General features: G+C 38.4%; 1 protein-coding gene across 5 annotated transcripts in view; it reads left to right on the top strand.

Annotated features, from left to right (window-relative positions):
* Positions 1-18,832, top strand: part of efr3bb (EFR3 homolog Bb (S. cerevisiae)) — a 28,834-nt gene extending 10,002 nt beyond the window's left edge. For all 5 annotated transcript variants that reach the window (XM_008397806.2, XM_008397805.2, XM_008397804.2 and 2 more), the window contains 21 exons: positions 2,875-3,002; positions 3,555-3,705; positions 5,518-5,639; positions 5,897-6,046; positions 10,699-10,833; positions 12,347-12,425; positions 12,740-12,875; positions 13,002-13,163; positions 13,266-13,377; positions 13,502-13,553; positions 13,693-13,865; positions 13,950-14,025; positions 14,176-14,337; positions 14,422-14,553; positions 14,642-14,709; positions 14,832-14,959; positions 15,704-15,795; positions 15,883-15,931; positions 16,206-16,312; positions 16,403-16,452; positions 16,802-18,832. In XM_008397806.2, the coding sequence (XP_008396028.1) occupies positions 2,875-3,002; positions 3,555-3,705; positions 5,518-5,639; positions 5,897-6,046; positions 10,699-10,833; positions 12,347-12,425; positions 12,740-12,875; positions 13,002-13,163; positions 13,266-13,377; positions 13,502-13,553; positions 13,693-13,865; positions 13,950-14,025; positions 14,176-14,337; positions 14,422-14,553; positions 14,642-14,709; positions 14,832-14,959; positions 15,704-15,795; positions 15,883-15,931; positions 16,206-16,312; positions 16,403-16,452; positions 16,802-16,907 (2,370 nt within the window). In that variant the 3' untranslated portion in view covers positions 16,908-18,832. The remainder of the gene's footprint in view (positions 1-2,874; positions 3,003-3,554; positions 3,706-5,517; positions 5,640-5,896; positions 6,047-10,698; positions 10,834-12,346; positions 12,426-12,739; positions 12,876-13,001; positions 13,164-13,265; positions 13,378-13,501; positions 13,554-13,692; positions 13,866-13,949; positions 14,026-14,175; positions 14,338-14,421; positions 14,554-14,641; positions 14,710-14,831; positions 14,960-15,703; positions 15,796-15,882; positions 15,932-16,205; positions 16,313-16,402; positions 16,453-16,801) is intronic.
* The last annotated feature ends 450 nt before the right edge of the window (positions 18,833-19,282 follow it).

The following is a 19,282-nucleotide window of genomic DNA, read 5'->3' as shown; positions in this document are numbered from 1 at the left end:
ACAAACGTTGGTGTATTTTATGGAGACGTAATGTGGTAGAGCAACTCAAAGTAGTGCATAATTGTAAAGTGGAATTTAATAGATACCAGGTTTTTAATTAATTTATTATTCATGGCAGAAAATATGCTTTCCAGCAAGACGACAACCCAAAACATTCAGCCGGAGCGACTATGGAACAATTAAATCAAAGGATGTTCATGTTAGAACGACCTAGTCAAAGTCCAATCCGTAATGTATAAAGAACACATGTCCTTTTCCTTTCTTTTCACAATTCTGCTCCATTTTGTGTTGTTTTCTCACATAAAATCCCAATAATATCCATTAGATTTGTGGTCAGAAGGTGGCAAAATGTGAAACAATTCAAGGAATAGCAACACTTTTTCAAGGTACTCCATAGAAATCTGTTGGAGCTTCTTACCCATTAAAGTTGTGACCAATGGCCGGCAAAATAATATCCCCCCACCCCCGAGATTTGACAACATTTTTAAATTCCTAAGTGAATATATAGCAAGCCCAAATATAATTTTCTTGATCTAGGAAGAGTAATGAAGCGGCAGGAACCAAGGATTTAAAAATGCATGAACATGCATAGCTGTATCCTCCACTGCTTCCTCCTCTTTGCTACAATTTCCTTTGATTAACTTGAATCTGACTCCGATGACTCATAAAGAAAACTCATTTTGGTGGAGATGAAGAGGCTGATTTAAATTGCAAAGGAAACTTTTCATTAAAGCTGCATTACAAGTGCAACAACCCACTTTGTCTTTTAAATATGCCAAGAAGTTCTACTACAGCTGCATGAGAACATATTTTACACTTTAGTTCCTATTTTTGGGTGTATATAGCTGTGCACCTGCATGTTGCGGCGCCAAAAATAGTTTCCAAGTTTGGTTTCAAGCTGCTGTAACTAATGGTGACCCAGGAAACTCGAACAAATTGAGCTATTTTCGAATGTTTATTCCATTACTGACTGTGCACGCACGTGGTCGCCTGTCAGCACATTTACACTATTCCACGGTTTCCACAGAATAACTGTTGGTGAAGGGAGTAATTATATGTTGCATTTCTATTTACACCAAAGCTTTTGACAGTTTTTAAGTATTTCAGACGGCCTGTTTTGAGCTGGATTATCATAACTGCCTGTTAGATTTAAGATCTCGGTCAGCAAGTGTTTCAGAGAAGGCAAAAGGTTTTTACTCTGTGCTGATTTTGCAAATAAATCCGATTAGAAGTCTGTACCTTATTTGCAGAACATAAAAAGCACAGTCAGCTAATAATGCTAATGCTCCCTTTTTGCTTTTGTTGAATCAGGAGAACCTATAATAGCTGTTTGCAAAGCACTTACACTTCAAAATAAAAATCTTAAATTTATGATATTGTCGATGTTTATTTGGGTGCCGGGTTACTACATAGGCTGTGATTTCATTTTCTGCATTGACTAAGCTATAAAAATCTCTAAAAGAACATAAGTTCCAATAAGTTTCCTCTCCAAACTTATTGGAAAGGTTCTTCATTTTTGCTGCAGACAGCTAGTATTGAAGTAGCTTAAAGTGAACAATATCTGGTATATTGTTTCAAGTCTCTTGCTTGTGATAAATGCATCAACTTGCCACAGTTCCAAGAATTTTGCCTGCAAGAAACGAATTTGGTGTTCAGTTGCAGAAGATGCATCAGATTATGAAAAAGGACTACAAATAAAAACTGAAATGTTTCATTTTGCAAAATCTAAATGTTTGCAGTCCTATTGCTTATATAGGGGAGCGAACAACTTAATTGTTGAGTTTGAGGAACTCAGACATTTTTCAGATGCCTGAAATTTTCAGAAAGAAATGGAGAAGTACAAATAGCTAACCTAATTTTGTTTGTGCAAAGAAGAATTAGATTATATTTATGTTGTGTGCAGTGAGTTGTTGGTACAAAAAAAATGCCAACAGCATAGATGTGATTAGCTTCAGTTAACAATTCCAGTTTATAATATGAGCATTAAATGTTTCCATCCCACAAACACAGTGAAAATATTCCTTCATCTTCATCCACCTTTTACCTCAGGATGTTAGTTTAATAACGTGAATGCGAGCAAGTTATTACATTTTAAATTGACTCCGCTCATTGTGCTTTGCAGCTAAATAAACAAACCTAAACAGATTCCAGTTCATTGGTTTTTATTGGTCCTTTGTATGTTTGCTGTTATGCTTGTTTTATTGAATTTTAAAAGGCCAGAGCTGAAAATAATATATAGTCAAGGAATAATATTAGTAATATCAAGACGCCAGCTGACTCAGAGCCAAGAATATATTATACAGTCTTTGGTTTTTCTGATTATGACCAATCATAATTAAATAAATAATATCAATTTGGCTGGCTGAGCTGTATATTTTCAATTTAATTCCTGCTCCAATCACAGTTATAAACCACTTCTGGTTTTATAAAGTTGGACTAGATTTTTTCATTTTTCCTTGCATCTGGATTGTGACTTTGAGCTGTTTTGGGTTTTAAAATTAGACTCTCAGTGGACTCTGTGTGTTTTTAGCTCTCTTCCATCCTCGGCCGAAGTAAAGAGCGGTGAAGTAGGTCATAGGGGAGAGCAAAAGGGAAACTTGGTGATCCAGTTATAAGCTTATATTTAAGTTGCTTGGAATGAGAAGAACGGTTTCCTTTTTTAATATATATATATATTTTTACATTTTATATTGACATTTTATCAGATTTTTTTCTTAAAACACAGAAATTGACTTGCAGTGAACCCTACAACATAAATATCTACTCTGCCGTAAGAGTAACATGGATATTTCTCCTTACATAGAGTAAATCGTCCTAATTATTATTCATATTGCTTACCTCTGGTCCTTCTGTCTCCTCCCATGACACTCCTAGGATGGACTGGTCAAGGCCAATATGGAGAAGCTGACATTTTATGCCCTGTCAGCTCCAGAGAAACTGGACCGTATCGGGGCCTACCTGTCTGAGAGACTGTCACGGGATGTGGCCCGGCATAGATATGGGTAAGCTTCAACTTCTCTCTTCTTTGAGTTTAAAATTGATGCATCTTTTCCATTTTCTCTGCTCTGAAACCAATGTTTACAATTTTCACGTTCCAATAATTTGGCTAGGATTGGACAGGATTTATCTTTTATCTTCATTAAAGTTCAAACTGTACAATTCTAGGAAGAATTTCAGATAGCCACGCCATGACGTAATAAGGCATGTGTTACATTTATAATCCTCTTATATCACTGATCTCTAGACAAAATCAGAACTCATCAAAGGGCTTAAGAAGATCTCCTTGGTGATGCATGTAGATGATTTCGTGTGTTGTAAACACATAAAACCCTTAGTCATCAGTCTGTTCAGTCCACACCTGATTCAAATGTCGGTGATGTTTGTTTAGGACTGTAATACTTTGATTTTCACTGCAAAAAATAACCTTGCATGTTATAGTTACACTAAAAAGTGTCAAACTAAAACAAGCATCTGCTTTCTTGGGAATAATAAGGTTCCGTTTTTTAGAAAGTGAAACATGTCCTCCTTTTTTTATTTATTTTTTTTCTATTCAGATATGTGTGTATAGCCATGGAAGCCCTGGACCAGCTGCTGATGGCCTGCCATTGCCAGAGCATCAACCTGTTTGTGGAGAGCTTCCTCAAGATGGTGCGCAAGCTCCTGGAGTCTGACAAACCCAACCTGCAGATCCTAGGAACCAACTCTGTAAGTACTCTGGATGAAGACAATAATGACAGGTGTACAGTTAGCAGCTTGTTTTATATTTGTTAATGTTGTGAAGGAACTTATGCGTCACACACGTTAAAAATTCATCTACTGCGAGAAAATTGGATGAAGTGGTTTGAGGCTACTTGAATTTAACTTTGTTTGGTTAAGGCTACTAAATGGTACTTAGTTTACAACAACTATTTTACTATTTTAGTACTACTACTACTTAGTAGTAGTAGTAAAGGCAGTGAAGAGTAGTAGAGAAGGCAGTGAAAGCAAAGGAACTAAATTTCAAGAATGTCTGGCACTACATGTGCTCTATTTTCTACAGGTTTCTTATTATGTAACGACAATGCACATGTCACTACATAACAGTAGGTACTGGTTGGTGGTGTTGTAGTTGTTACTCAGCTGAATTAACATGGATTTGAGTTAGAAAAGCGGTTCAAGATTGAGTGCATTTCAAGTACTGTCATAATGTATTAAATATCAAATGCACTTGAAAAAATGTTGACAAAATTGCACAAACTGTTAAAATTCCTGTTTTCTTGAGTTTTTAAATTGGGAAGTTAAGATGAAATTGTAGTTTTATTTAAAATATACAATATTTCTGCCATGTTGTTCTCCACCAATAACACATTCAACATATAAATATACAGTACAAAGCTGCCTGATAATATAATGACCCGTAGCTTTTGCAGAAATCAGCGAAGACATCCTGCAGCATCAAATTCATCTCAGTGGATTCAGTGCGTATTTACTTTCATGTTGAAATTTCAAAGGGTAAGACGTATAAACCTTGAGAGATGTGTACTGTGAAAGATCAGAGCTCAGCACAGAACATTGGGAAGAAAGAGTGATGAGTTTCCTCTTGTGTGGGGAGCAGCAGTAAGCACTGCTGGCCGTGCAAGCAGAAGGCACATAAAGGAAATTAAATTAGCTATAGACTTCAAGTGCAAAGCTTTGCAGACTGATGAGATATGGAAACTTCACTGTCATAATGTAGACCAATCAAAGAGTTTGATAAATGTCCATGTCCAAACGTGGCTCCAGATGTCTTGTTTTTCACACATTAAGCTCCTGTCATGAGCTTAATGGTTAGCTTCTTTTATTTCACCGCTCTGTTATGAACAGTGCTTGACGAAGGTTTTTATTTCTCCTGGTGTTGCCTGGAACCGCAACCAAAATCACTATAATCTCTCCTCCTTTTTAACAACTATTGATTAAAGCTTTTCATCAAATATGTTCCACTTTCATACCTGGAACATGCTTCATATTGCCAGCTGCTGGATCCCTTTCAGGAATCATCATCAGAGCAGTCATCAATTTGGATACTTACTGTAATTTAAAAACCTCTCCAGGCGTTAATGTTTAAGTAGATCAATGAGGTTTTTTTGTTTCTTTTTTTAAACAACATTGTTTTGTTATTTTTCAGTTTTCCCACTAATCCAGATGGTGTTTTTCATAAGATTTTATTAGCTGTTATTATTATCTACGTTGGTGGCGGCTCCTCATTTAATCATCACTTCAAGTACCCTTAAGATCCAGCTTGATAAAAAAAAAAAAAATCCAGTTGATAATTTATTAACTTGATGATGTTTTGAAGCTGAATGTCAGCCGGTTGACTTTGCTGACATTTGCCAGCCCAGTGGGAGAGCTCCCCCTCCGCTCTGCATTATTCAGTCCTAATTAGATTAGTTACATAGCTACAGTTTGACTTTGGCTAAATGAAAACTCTTTTGACTAACTTTGGTTTGTCAATATGATTTAAAAGTAACTGACAATTTTTCTGCCGTTTTTCTTGTTCAGTTTGTAAAGTTTGCCAATATAGAAGAGGACACTCCATCGTACCACCGCAGCTACGACTTCTTTGTGTCCCGCTTCAGTGAGATGTGCCATTCCAACTATGAGGACCCCGACATCCGTACCAAGTATGTAAATAGCTGCTTTGTTTGCTCTCTGGAGACAAAAATATCCACAAAGTGCTGTTTTTAGATTAAGTGCAAAGTAGTTTTTTTTTTAGATTAGAATTGCCTCAAGTCTTTTCTTTTACGAACTCATTTAAAAATAGTTATTTTTTAAATAACTAATCAAAAAGTAGATAAAAATACACAGTGCTATAACTGGAACTCTTTTTATACCCTGTTACTATTAAGGGATTTCTGTCATGTGTAAATGTTGCCACCAGGATTCGGATGGCGGGGATTAAAGGTCTGCAGGGTGTGGTGAGGAAGACTGTGAATGATGAGTTGCAGGCAAATATCTGGGATCCCCAGCACATGGACAAGATTGTCCCCTCTCTGCTGTTCAACCTGCAGAGTGGAGAGCGCACAGAGAGGTGAGTGTTCATGCGCTATTTATTGCATCTGTATTGAAGCTAGCATTTTGGTTTTTACCCAAATGAAAAAACTAAAAAGTATATGGAAACCCTTTTGTTAGACACAATGTCTAGAAGCATTACCAAAACATAAGAAATATCTAGTTAGAGTAGAGATGTGCCAATCAGAAGTGTGATTCCAATTACTGATCTCTGGTGTTTATAAAGCTCTGACCTGCTGATTTTAGTGGATCCAGATTTAATTATAGGAATTATAAGGACAACGTTAATCATAGTTTCATATTTGAACAAAAGCTGAAATTTACCATTAATCTAAAGGTAAAAGAAAATGAATATGGAATATGGAAAATGAATATGGAGTTGACATTTGAAGCAGTTAGCATTACTATAGCACCATCTATATTCTCTTGCTTAACTCTGAGGTTTCACACAGTTTTTGCCCTTCATGTTTTCTGCTGAATGTTTTGTTCTGTCGCTTATTGTTAAACCGGCCAACACGACTCGATATGTTGTAGAAAGTTTCATTTCTTTGTCCTTCTGACTTTGCTTTACACAACTAAAATTAGCTAACTTTGTGTCTTTTTGCTTTAGTAAAATATTTCCACAACAAAAGTGTTAATTGAAAAAATATTGGGTTTTGATTTAATCTTCTCTAGGCTGATCTAATAAATCCTTCTGTTGTCATTACTAGATTTTTCTCTTAAGTTTAAGAGCAGTACTTCTTTTGTATTTCACTAACTTTTAAACTCTACTTTTAAACTTTTAACTAAATGTGTTGTATTTCTAAGGAATGATAATTTCTAAGGAAGTTATAATTTAATCTTCCACCAGCACTCTTCCTTTCAGAAACATTTTAACTTGCGTCTTTACAAACTCCTGTTAAGTTAATCCAGCTCATTTAATTTTGCACTCATTTGACAGCTGGCTATATATTTTTTCTAATTACCAGACTTTCTTGTACAGTAGTCTCTTGAGGATGTTTCAGTCTCTGCTTATTTATTTTCTTTAATTAACTATTTAAAAATGTAGCAAAAATGTCTGGCCTTAAATGATATCCACCACGAACTGAGAGTATTTGAAAAGTTGGCTTATTATCTTTTGGAATGAAAGAAGTTTGTGCCATTTTCTGGTACCGACTATATGACTCAAATATTTTTTTGTGAAACAAGTTTTAAATTAAGCAACATGATAAAATCACTCAACACAGACCAGAGAACTGTGGAAAGAGATTGGTAAACAAACAAACAAACATAAAACATTTCCCTGATGTCCTCAAATGACCTGTTGTGTTATTTTCTACAAATTAACCTTTAAATTTAGGTAACTTCAAACATTTTTCAGCAGGATCATGATTCTGTCTTGATGACGTGCAGATAGCCAAACTCAAACATGACTTCAGTGCACAAATACATAATAAAAGGTGAGAAAAATGATGGGGAAAAAAAATCATCACTTGTCACTTAATTAGCAAGTCAGAGAGTTGAATATGAGGATCCTTTCAAATCAAATCATAGTGCAGCAACCATATCTCTAAGTTTTTAGCGCTAATAAAAAAACCCTAACAAATAGCCATGAAATTATATTAAATTATAAACTAAAACTCGACTTACAGGCATTAGAAAATTAAAAATTACAACTTGACTGGAATATTTACTGATCACAGAAAGTCAGATAAAAGGAGCGACTCAAGACTTTTTGCACAGCACAATGCCTAACTTTAGCTTAACTTTTTGCTTTTAAAGGCAAACTGTCATCTGACGTTTACATAACTATTATCAAGCAGATCAGTCACTTTTAATGTGTGGTGATTAAGCTGAAGCTCCAGCCTTGACCTTCCAAACCTCGACAGCCCAGAGTCCAGAGCCTCCGAGTCTCACCTATAACTCATGCCATTTATCATTATTGTCACTTTATGAACCCACTGACAGCTCTGCTCTCCTCAGGGATAGGGGGTTTATTAAACCACCAGCAGAATCCAAGAACAAACATGCTGCGGTGTGGGTTGAAATATTTAAGAAGACAGGAGAGGAGCATGAAAGGAGGATGCAAGGAGAGTAAAAAGAGGAGTGGGAGGAGAATAAGAGCTCAAGTAGGAGTCTGAAGGTGCCAGTTTGTGAGAGAATCTGTAGACTCTGGAGCCTCACTCTGATGGCAGCGTTCCACATTCTGAAATTCCCTTTGACGTCAACGCCAAGATCTGACGGATAAGGGAGCAAGGGGAAAGGGAAGTAGAACACTGAAGGATGGATAACAGAGCATGGAGCTTCAGAAACAGGGAGGATATTGACAGAGGGAGTCGCAGACAGACTGGCACTCTCTAACACGGTCGCATTTCCCGCTCAGCTTGCCTCCTCTCTGTTTATGTTCTGTGGTTCTGCTCCTGCTGTGCATCCTCATTTCCTTCTCACACCGTGTCCTGCTTGTCATTACCCACAGCCATCAGTGCTGAATCTAATTACCTCAAGGTCAAAATCTTTCCTCCACTGCTGCCCCAGTGGACATGGGCTATTTTATTAAAACATCGGAGAGTTCAGACTAACTTTGGAAGTTTCACTTCCTGGAAATAACTGTGACTGTATGTTGCAAATATATATTTTTTTCCTTTCCTAGCAACTCTTCTTGACATGTTAACTCAGCAGAACAGAGAGACTGGAAACACCTGGCAATGAGAAGTTCCTTGCTTCACTTGTGGAGAGCTCTGACTTTATCTTTTTACAAATGTTACTAAACCTTAATTAATCATGATTTGATGCTACTTTCCTGAACATAATAAAACAAGCAAATTGATTTGGAGCAACTTTTTAGTTCTGAAACTAAACATAAGGGCAGATCTACTCCTAAAACACCCTCCCAGCAAATAGCATCTTCCTGCGTTCACATTCAAACGAGGCAGTATGGATTCATTTCTGTAGTCCATTGTTCTTTGAGTTTTGAGAAATGTCTCATTGGGTCAGATCCTGGAGTTTTATGTTGAATACAAAATTATTATTATATTATTATACAAATTATTATAAATCTTCTGGTTCTGATGGGGTTTCTTACTCTGGTGTGTATTTAGTACAATCTGCTTTGTGAATCTAGTACAAGAATAAAGCCATGAGATAAATTGTTGCTAAAAACACTGACAATCTCACAACCTTTGAATTCCTTACTTGGTTTTAGAAAATGAACAGGACTGTACTAATTTATAATAAAATCTGAAGATCTCACCCTCTGGGTCCTGAATATATTAGATTCAGACATTATTAGGTTCAGATTCACTCGAGTCATATTGATGGCACTGTTCTGACAAGTATGCTTTGTTATGTAATGCCATGAATGAGTAATGAGAGAGAAGAAATCATTAACACCCCCCTCTTCCAAATAAATACACATAAGTAAAGATCTGCATTTTTCACTCTGATACTGTTCATGCCTCATAACTTTGGAGCCTATGTATGAATTAGAATTATTTTTCTTCATTTTCGGTTTTGCTGCAAAAGCTTTTAATGGTGGACATCGAAAAATGTGGAATGAGTGAAATGTCCCATTTAGGACATACAGGACAAACCACTGCTATAGTGATGTTTACACAGTTTATTTGTTCTTTATTGCAGCAGAAACCATCACAGCCAGCAGCAGGATTTTGACAAATTATTCAGTCTGTGTTACTTAAATTTGTTTTAACAAGAATAATGAATGTTTTTGATAGTTGTCTTCCTCACTGTAAAGTTGTAAGCTAGCTAGCGTGTCACTTTTTCATTGTGTCGGCTCTAAAATATTGATAAAAATATTTATGTTTGGATTTCATGTAGGAGCAGAATACAGCAGCTTTTAAACAAGAAGAGGATCATACTGACCCTGATTGCTTTTAAAGTCAACATATTGCAGTTTGAAAAGGTTTCATTCAAACACGGAATCATCCTGTAGAGTTCAAAGGAGAACTATAGTTGTTGTCCTAGGATTTAGTTGTATTTAATCCTTTTGTTTGTTTAGTTTTATTATATATCTCAGAATAAATTTCTCTTTTGACTAAAGCTTTAGATTCTAGGTTTTTTTTTTCAGACTTGTGGAGTTTGTGTCTGGACTTTTTTCTCTCAGCGTTAGAGAAAATATCAAAGCTGTGAGCAGAAACATCATCTTCTTTATTGTTTTTCTGTTTAATGAGTTACCGTAAGATTCTTCCTCCCCTTCAGCAGCAGATGAGATAAAAGAGACAGGACGTGAATAAATAATGCCATCATTGCTGGACTACCAGAGGCTTGTCTTGACCAAGATATAATGGAAGGGTTGATGATTTTAATTATGCATGAGAATAACCCACACATGTATACAGACTTAGGCGTGAACATGTCTCCCATGGTTAAAGCAGATGTGGTCGTCTACACACCGCTGTCTTAGTTCCTACTGCAGAAGAGCTGCAGTCAGTAAAGTCGACCCAGTTCTGAGTGATGCGGTGGTTTATCCGATCCTGAGCGTTTCATTTAGTAAGAAATTGCTCTTTCTGTGTACGTTTGCTTTACTGACTCACAGCGATTCCAACATTTCTGTTTTTCTCTCTCTCGCCTGCACTCCTCTCCATCTCCCTCTCCTCTCTTCCTCCCTTCCCGGTCCCTCCTCTCCCTTCGCTCCTTTTTTTTTTCTGCTTCATCACCTGCGCCGCTCCCCACCAGCCGCTCTCCTTCTCCGCTGCAGGCGTCGGAGAAGGAGAAGGAAAGCCCCGCGGAGCTGACGGAGCGCTGTTTCAGGGAGCTGCTGGGTCGAGCCGCCTACGGCAACATCAAGAACGCCGTCTCGCCCGTCCTGATGTAAGGCAAATTTCTGGCTCTTTTTTTTTAAAGATCTGTGCCTCTCTTGTGCAGTTGTTTACATATGCAAACACGCCGGCAAACTGGGGGGGAAATCCTGCGTTTTTTTGTTCTGCTGGAGCGTTTTTATCTTTCTTCTGATCGGTTCAGAGGAGAGCGACAAGGGCGGTGCAAGGGTATCGACTAGATCTGAGATTTTGTTTGTGAATGGGGTGTTTAAATTATATATTACTGTGGCGATGCTATATGTAGGTCACATCACTGGACAGATATCGTTTTTGGCAGGATATTCTTGATTTTTGGAGTCATTTCTTTTGGTTTAAATAGTTTGCTAATCTAAATCTTTGCCTGATCCCTTTAAAGCCGCGTTCCTCTTTTTAATGCAGCCCGTACTGCATCAGTTCTCTCACTCTTGTATGTAGCATTGGGATCGCTCATAGTTTTTTACCTTTTGTCTGTTACACATTTATATCTTTTCGTTGCTTGTTACGTGGTTTTGTACCTCATGGCTACATTTTCAGCCTCTAAGCTAAAGATTTCCAGAGCTTTTGTTTTTTTGAAGTGAAAGTTTGGTGAAACCGAACAAGTGAAATAAATGACCGTAATTACAATTAAAGCTAAATAGGAAAACAGTTGTAAATTTTAGAGTTATTTTACATTTGGGTATTTTTTAACTGAATCTTTAGTACAACATAAAGGATTTTACCACTGATATACTGTTGTTTTTATTTGCAATGCAGTGTTCATCAAAGTACCCTGAAAGATTATATAGTTCAAGAGACAATGACAAAGATGATGACCTTCTTTGGTTGCAACGTATCTGTTGTGATAACCTCTAGGAAATGTGCCACAACTTTGGAGTTTTTACATAAAAAACCCCCCAAAAAACAATATCTTTTATTTGAATGAGAAGAGCAGCTACTGTTTCTGCTTCTTCTAAAATACAGCTACAATCATTTTAGTAATGTTTGAGAATTTGTTGCACGGAAAGGGAGCATCTAGGTGAAACTGTAATAAAAACCGAGCGGCGCTTTTGTGTTCCTTGTCTTCAGGAAATATAAGGGTTTGGTTCTTTTTCTTCATTTTGAGGTTTTTTTTAATTTATTTTTTATTTATTTTATGGTATCGCTGCATAGAAAAGCTCCAAATCCTGCACGAAAACATGACGTCTTACTATCTGCAGAACTCCAAAGAATCTGTTACAAACGTCAAACCACCAACTGACTAGAGACATTTTAGTGGTTAAACTGGACCAATTATATCGATACATCTTGTCCGATTATTTACAAAATGTAAGAACTTGCTTATTCACGATGGATTACAGTCACTTGTAAATCTGCACCTTTCATATTTTAAGCACCATCAAAGACTTAAATTGTTCTTTTATTCAGTATTTACTCTCAGATGTTTATACCTACCTTCTTATCTCAGTTCTATCTTTGCTTTTTTTTTTCTCTCCGTCTCCTCTGGCCTCCACTTCCTCCTCCCTCCTCTCCGTCTCTTCTCGCTCCAGGCACTTGGACAACCACTCTCTATGGGAGGGAAAGACCTTTGCTGTGCGTTGCTTCAAAATCATCATGTACTCCATCCAGGTGAGGGAGACGATGTCCGCTCACACTCCTGACTAACCCCCGCCTCACTCTGCTCTCATGCTATCCAAGTCCAGATATTATCATGAAATGTGTTGTTTGCTTTCAGGCAGCCTCATGTTTTTATTTATCACAAGCTTTATCACACACACCCAAGAGGCCAAAAGCGGACACAGCCTGGGTTTGATTAGATTTATGTTTCTGCAGTGTGTTCACATTTTATTGGGTAAAAAAAAAAAAAACAGCCCTTACTCATCAGTTTCCTTCATTTTTCACTCATGTTTCAGGCAGTCCCTCTTGTGCTCTTTTCGTTATAGTCCCAACACTCTCACTTAGTAATCCAGCAACTCCTGGGCCATCTGGATGCTAACAGCAAGAACTCGGCCAAAGTGCGGGCTGGCATTGTGGAAGTGCTGCTGGAGGCTGCTGCCATCGCAGCCAGCGGCTCCGTAGGTGTGTCACACCGGGAGGGGGGGAAAAAAAAAAAAAAAAAAACTCTGCTTGGCAACTTTTTAAAATCTGCTGGAAAATGCTGAGGATTTCAAAAAAAATGTTGAGCCTTTTGTTGTGTGAATGCAGGCCCTACTGTGTTGGAGGTGTTCAACACCCTGCTGAGGCAGCTGCGTCTCAGCGTGGACTACGAGTTGACCGGCTCGTATGACGGCTCCACCAACATCGGCACCAAGATCATCAAAGCTCACGAGGAGCGGCAGCTGCAGGAGGCTGTCATCAGGACCATTGGTTAGCCTGCTGCCTTCTTGTCTAATTCTATGTGTAAATAAGGCAGCTTTAAATGAATACATCTGTTCTTCCACTTATTAAATGTTTACTTCTTGTTTCCAGGTTCATTTGCCAACACCTTACCCACATACCAGAGGTCGGAGGTCATGCTGTTCATCATGGGAAAGATCCCGGTCCCCGGAGTAAATCTGACTCTTCTCCCTAACGAACTTGTGTAGGTTTTTTTCACAACTCTGCGCACAGTACCTCTTTCTCCATGACCAAGAATTATGTTCTAAATGTTGTTTGAATACAAATGTATTTAGACTCGAGTTGAAATGTATTGTTTCCATTTCCAGGCCTCAGGGAACACGAATGATTCAGATTATGTTGCTCAAGTCCTTGGTGCAGGTAAATGTTTGCTTTTCCTTTAAATGATTACAAGATTTTAATGTATGGTTGTTTTTGTAGCATTTACAAAAAAATATCTGTACTGTAGTCAAATTTCCTTCATAAAGAGATACTTTCCTTTCAAAATGAACCTCTCAAGGTGACAACGGGTTTCCAGAACACCAACATGCTCACGGCACTGCCGGACACTTTTCTGGACCCTCTGCTGTCCTTCTCTCTAATCAATCACTCGGAGGTCCGGCTACTCGTCCTCCAGATTCTCCTCAGCCTCATCGACAGGCACGACAACAGGCCCAAATTCTCAAAAATCCGGTGAGTAAATCTCTTTTGCAGCAGCAAGATCGGGTCTGCGGCTGAGTTTACAGGTTGCACCTGTTTTGCTGTCTTCCTGTGTAGCATCATCTCTGACATCTCTGTGCTGAAACTCAAAGTGGACAAGTGCTCCAGACAGGACAATTTATTCATGAAAAAGGTACTGCTTCATCACGCTTCTAGTCATTTTTCTGTGTTTTTCCACCATGCTGAAAATAAGCGAAAAACATTGGAAACGTGTGGAAATTCTTTATTAAATCTGCACTTTCCTTGGGACGAATGGATCTAAAACATTAACCTTCACTCGCAGCATGGCCAGCACCTGTGCCGACACATCTACCTTGGCTGTAAGGAACCGAACAGCGACCAGCAGCACTATGAGACCCTCTATGCTCTGTTGGGTCTTCTCAGCGTGGAGTTGGCGAACGAAGAGGTGGTGGTGGACCTCATCCGACTGGCACTCGCCTTGCAGGTACGGATGAACACAACACTTCGTCAAATCCGCTTCGAATGAACGATCAGGGAGTTTTGTTTATTTTGTTTGTGTCCTCCGCAGGACTTGGCCCTGTCCACGGACGAAGGTCTGACTATTTATAACCGCTGTGCTGTGCATGCCCTCTCCGCCGCCTACCTCAACCTCATCTGCCAGCTCACCACCGTCCCAGCCTTCTGCCAACACATACATGAAGTTCGTGTCTGGGTTTCTTTATGTGGATCTTTGTGTCTTCAGACAAACACGTCATGAACAGTATTTTTGTTTTCTTGCTCTTTTCCAGGTAATTGAGGTGAGACAGAAAGAAGGTCCTTACCTTTTGCCTGAGGGCGTCTTTCTTGAGCATCCCAAGTAAGAAAATAAAACCTTTTTAACATTGTTTTGTCGCAAATATCGTCTTTAATTACAAAACACGCAGTGAATTATTGATCTCTCCTATGTAAAGATTTTGTGTTGCGCTTTCTTGTTTATAGGCTGCCGCCTTCGCTCGAGAAGGTGGAAAGTGGTGTTTTGTTTCTCCAGTCGAAGATCGCAGAGGTCCTGGGAGGAAGTGGTTACAACACGGACCGACTGGCAACGCCCTACGTCCCGCAGTACACCGGTAGGAAGCCTTAGGAGAAAAAAAAATCCAAATACTTCATTCACTGTTTAGTTTGAAAACCAGAGCATGATGAAAACCAGATCTAGTTGGGATATTAGACCTACATTTGAACAACCTCATAGACTTAATTTGTAAAAAAAAAAAAAAAAAGTCATCTCAAAATTATTTTCAGAATGAAATGACAGAAAAACTGGTGCAAGTTAATATTCCAGTACTCATCAAATTTATAGTTTGCTCCACGTTATATCAGGCTTTCTTATAGAAGTCCAGGCTGCAGGATCACATCTGCGGTTCCTGAAGGCTCTGTTCTCAGGTCACCTTTACTCAGAAAACATTACGCCTACAAATCAGATTATAAAGTATTACAATATCTCAGACTGTCATACATCATCTTACCATACGTGAACAAAGCTTTATGTTTGTTTCATCACATGATTTCAGTCCCTCATTTGTCTTTGTCAGTCAGTATATGGGTCAGAGTTTCATTCAGCTTGAGCTGGAAAGACACAAGTTGTTGTTTTTGGTTCAGGAGATTAAAATCTAGAGTCTGGCAGTGAACTAGACTCTGTGAAGCTGAAGACCACAGAACATGCCAGACCCCCTTGAAGTCATTATGGGGCTTAGATCTCAGTTTTAACAACCACATTAAAAATGTTGTTGGCAGTTTTGATCAATGGCAAGAACTTGATTCAAATCATGCCAGCCAATAAGTTGCTACACTGTCTCCCCCTTTTTTTTTTCTAGATGAGGACCGGCTGTCCAAAAGAAAGAGCATTGGGGAGACCATCTCGCTTCAGGTGGAGGTCGAGTCCCGAAACAGTCCAGAGAAAGAAGAGGTAAAGATCAAGAAACCCCAATGATCTATAGAGGTCGAAGGCATTTCTTTAACACAAAGACATTCATTCGATGCTTGTGTTTCTCAGAGGACTCCGGCAGAAGAAATCACATTTGAAACCCTGAAAAGTGCCATTGGTAAGTCTACTGTCACATTGGCTCTTAGTTGCAAATACAATTCACCCGTAAGTGAATTTGTGCTTGTTCCCAAGAATTGAATTTGTCTAATTATTTAATTCAATAAACAGTGAAATTGAGTTCTTGTGAGCTAAAATTACGAGGGGGAAAAAAAAGGTCATTTCGATATATATGTATATTTTTTAGAAAGAGTTTGAGCTGAGATTTTCCTCAGTAATCATTTAGTCAACTAACATTGCTTGAAATTGATTTTTCTGTTTCTGTCTCCCTCTAGTGGACAGTGCTGGTATGGAGGAGCAGGAGAGGGAGCGGCGGAGACAAGTGGTGGAGAAGTTTCAGAAGGCACCATTCGAGGAAATCGCTGCCCATTGTGGTGCCAGGGTACAAAAAGAATTATCTTTACATTTATTTATTCATTAGTTTTTTTGATAAACCATGTAATAATTGTAATTGTTAATTTGCCTCTTTTAGGCCACGATGCTGCAGAACAAACTGAATCAGATATTTGAGATCACAATCAGGTAAAGATGAGTTTTCACCTGTATTCAGCAGCAAAGATTTTAACTGGCTGTAACTTTACAGCACCAGGGTTCAAATACTTTTGGAAACGTCAAAAATTTGTAGAAGTATTTTTCTGATCTGGATGATAATGGGAGAAAGCAAAAGAAAGGGCTTTTCCCATAGTTTCATTTCTTTCTATTCAACCATGAATTTATAGTGAACCTTTGTACTCATACTTTAAAAATGTGCTGTCAAGAACATGCAACCCCTGAAATCTGAGTATGAAAAATTGTGTAATTTGGACCCCTGCTGCACACATATTGAGAAAGCTGACTGAAGGTTGACTAATTTTCCTCCTCTCCTTTCCAGACCCCCTCCCAGCCCGTCTGGAACCATTTCCTCGGGTTACGGCCAAAGCCAGAGTCGATCTGTTCCCATTTATGAGATGAAGTTTCCCGACCTTTGTGTGTATTAGAGCACAAAGTTTCGCAGCGACGCGACAAAACCGATTAACCTTTTTTTAGGTTCAGGGATGAGCAACCGATCTTTACTGTAAACTGATCTCGATCGTGGAATCGGACGTTAGATGAAACTTTAGAGCAAGACACTTTATGGTTAACGTAGTTGTGTGAAACAGTCTTTTATGGTTTGATTGCAACCAGAACAAGCTGGCAAAAGTAATTACAACACAACAACACTCTCCTGATTTACTTTTATTTGTAGAAACTCCACTGGTTGGATTGTCAAATTTAGAGATTTCCAAGAACTGTGACAGAGAAGCTTTGTGTGTGTCTCCTGGATCTGGGAATGCTATCGGTTCTGCAATCTCTGGATGTTCCTTCTGTTTTTTGTTTGTCCCAGACGGAGTGCCATACCTAACAAAGTTAGATTAACCAGTCTCATTTTGCTAGCATTTTCTGTTTATTTATTTAGATCTAAATACTAGTGAGTGTATTTGACTATTTCATTTTTTTTTATCCATGGATAACTCTTGTTACTCTGTAGGTTTTCTTTGCCTTCTTAGTGTTGGCCAAAAGTGCTTTTTTTATTTTGTGATGGGCATTTAATTCCTTATTTTTTTACTCGTATTTATTTTGATTTGAATAGTTTTTACCTGAGAAACGACCGCTAAAACAAAACGTGTGCCACACGTGACCACACAAACTCAATGTTTACAACATTGGAAAATACTATAAAAATAATTATTTTTTTCGTCCCATATAAATGTGTACATATAGAGAGAACTATATAAGTCTATAAGCCTATGTACAGAGCAGGGATGTTTTCTGTGTGTATATTTTTGTTTTTAACTGTCGCTGCACTGGTTGTCTCCAATAAGTTAAGGGGAAAAAAAAAAAAAGGAAAAAAAATCTAAAGCAACCAGCAACACATAAAATCCAAATGAGCAGTCCACTTCCGAAACAGAAACTGGTTCCAGCAGCTTCACCTTGACCCGCATTGTCGCCACTGCATCCTCGGTTCTGCAGGATTGGCTTCCCAGCAGTGCATCCGTCTTGTCGAGATTTTAACAAGCCATTTAGTGCGCAGGAGCGCACGTAAACACACACAGGTACAAAAAAGAAACAAAAAAAAAAAAACAAGGTATAATGGCAATAATTTGGCACGAGCTTGGCAAACGCAGTCCAACAGTTGGTAGCAGATTCCTTTGTGCGTCATTGAAGCGTGCCTCTTGTCGTCGTGGTGCTGTGATGGCTCGGTGTGTGATGTTTTAAAGGAATGCACTCCCTCTCTTGCGCTTCTTTGACTGAGTTGCATCTGTCTCATGTAATGTAGATGCAGAGTTTTTTTTGTTGTTGTTTTCTTTAAATATGTAGAGTCAAATGTGTCCATCAGTTTACCAAATTGTTGCCCTTTTTTTCTTTTTCTTTTTCTGTTTTTTTTTTTTTTTTAAATAGTGTGAGTGAGAGTGCTTGTTCATGTGTCTGTGTAAACACAGATGTGTCTTTATTGTCGTTACCGGAGACCAAACCCTTCAGACACAGTTTACAGTCTTGTCCAGTGACTGACTCCTCCTGGTTCATGAAGAACAACCCGTTGATGCCGCAGCAGCAACACGGTGGCGCGTCGTAATGCCGCCTTTTCAGAATCAGATCTGTAAATCTGTCTGCTTGTCGTCATTGCTTTGTGTAATGTGATACTAGCTTACGGCAATCCTGACTTAGTTTTTCTTCATGACATGTGTGGTCAATAGATCCATTTGCAATGTAGTGCTGTAGTACAAATTGATTCATTCTGTGGACTTTGCACTTTAAAAACTGGATTACCTAGTGACAAAGGCAGCTTTTACATGGAGAAAATGCCTTACATGTGTCATACCTGACTTTGCATGCTAGTCGACTCGTAGCTGTGTTATACAATAAATGTATCTCAAACCACGAATGACTTGAATGTATTTGTCTTTTTTTAAGATGAGCAAAGCCGAAGAGCAATGATTGATAGTTTTCAACACGTTTACAAATGAAATTGGGGGAATAAAGCAGACGAGCAGTGATAAAGTTGTGCTAAAGTTTAAAAAGCGTGTGGCAGCAGCTTTTTCCACCTGACCTAAAACCAAAAAAATCTTTTACATCTGCTTCACAATTACATGCTGCTTTGCATCGGTTTATTATGTAAAATAGTGTAAAGTTTGTGGTCGTGACATGAAAGAATTGGGGAAAATGCTCAAAGCATTTTAGATGCTTTTGCAAGATAGCAAATTTAATGGCAAGTTTTTAATTTGGTTCTCTCATCTGTTTTAGCTTCACTGCACTATCTCATTATTACTTGTATTACAAGTTTCCACTCAACCAGCAGGTCATCTGATCCTCTAATTCAGTGCAGAAGGCTTTC

This window comes from Poecilia reticulata, linkage group LG21 (genome assembly GCF_000633615.1).
Source record: "Poecilia reticulata strain Guanapo linkage group LG21, Guppy_female_1.0+MT, whole genome shotgun sequence".
NCBI lineage: Eukaryota > Metazoa > Chordata > Actinopteri > Cyprinodontiformes > Poeciliidae > Poecilia > Poecilia reticulata.
The sequence above is the reverse complement of the archived record's forward strand: the minus strand, read 5'-3'. Positions and strand labels throughout refer to the sequence as shown.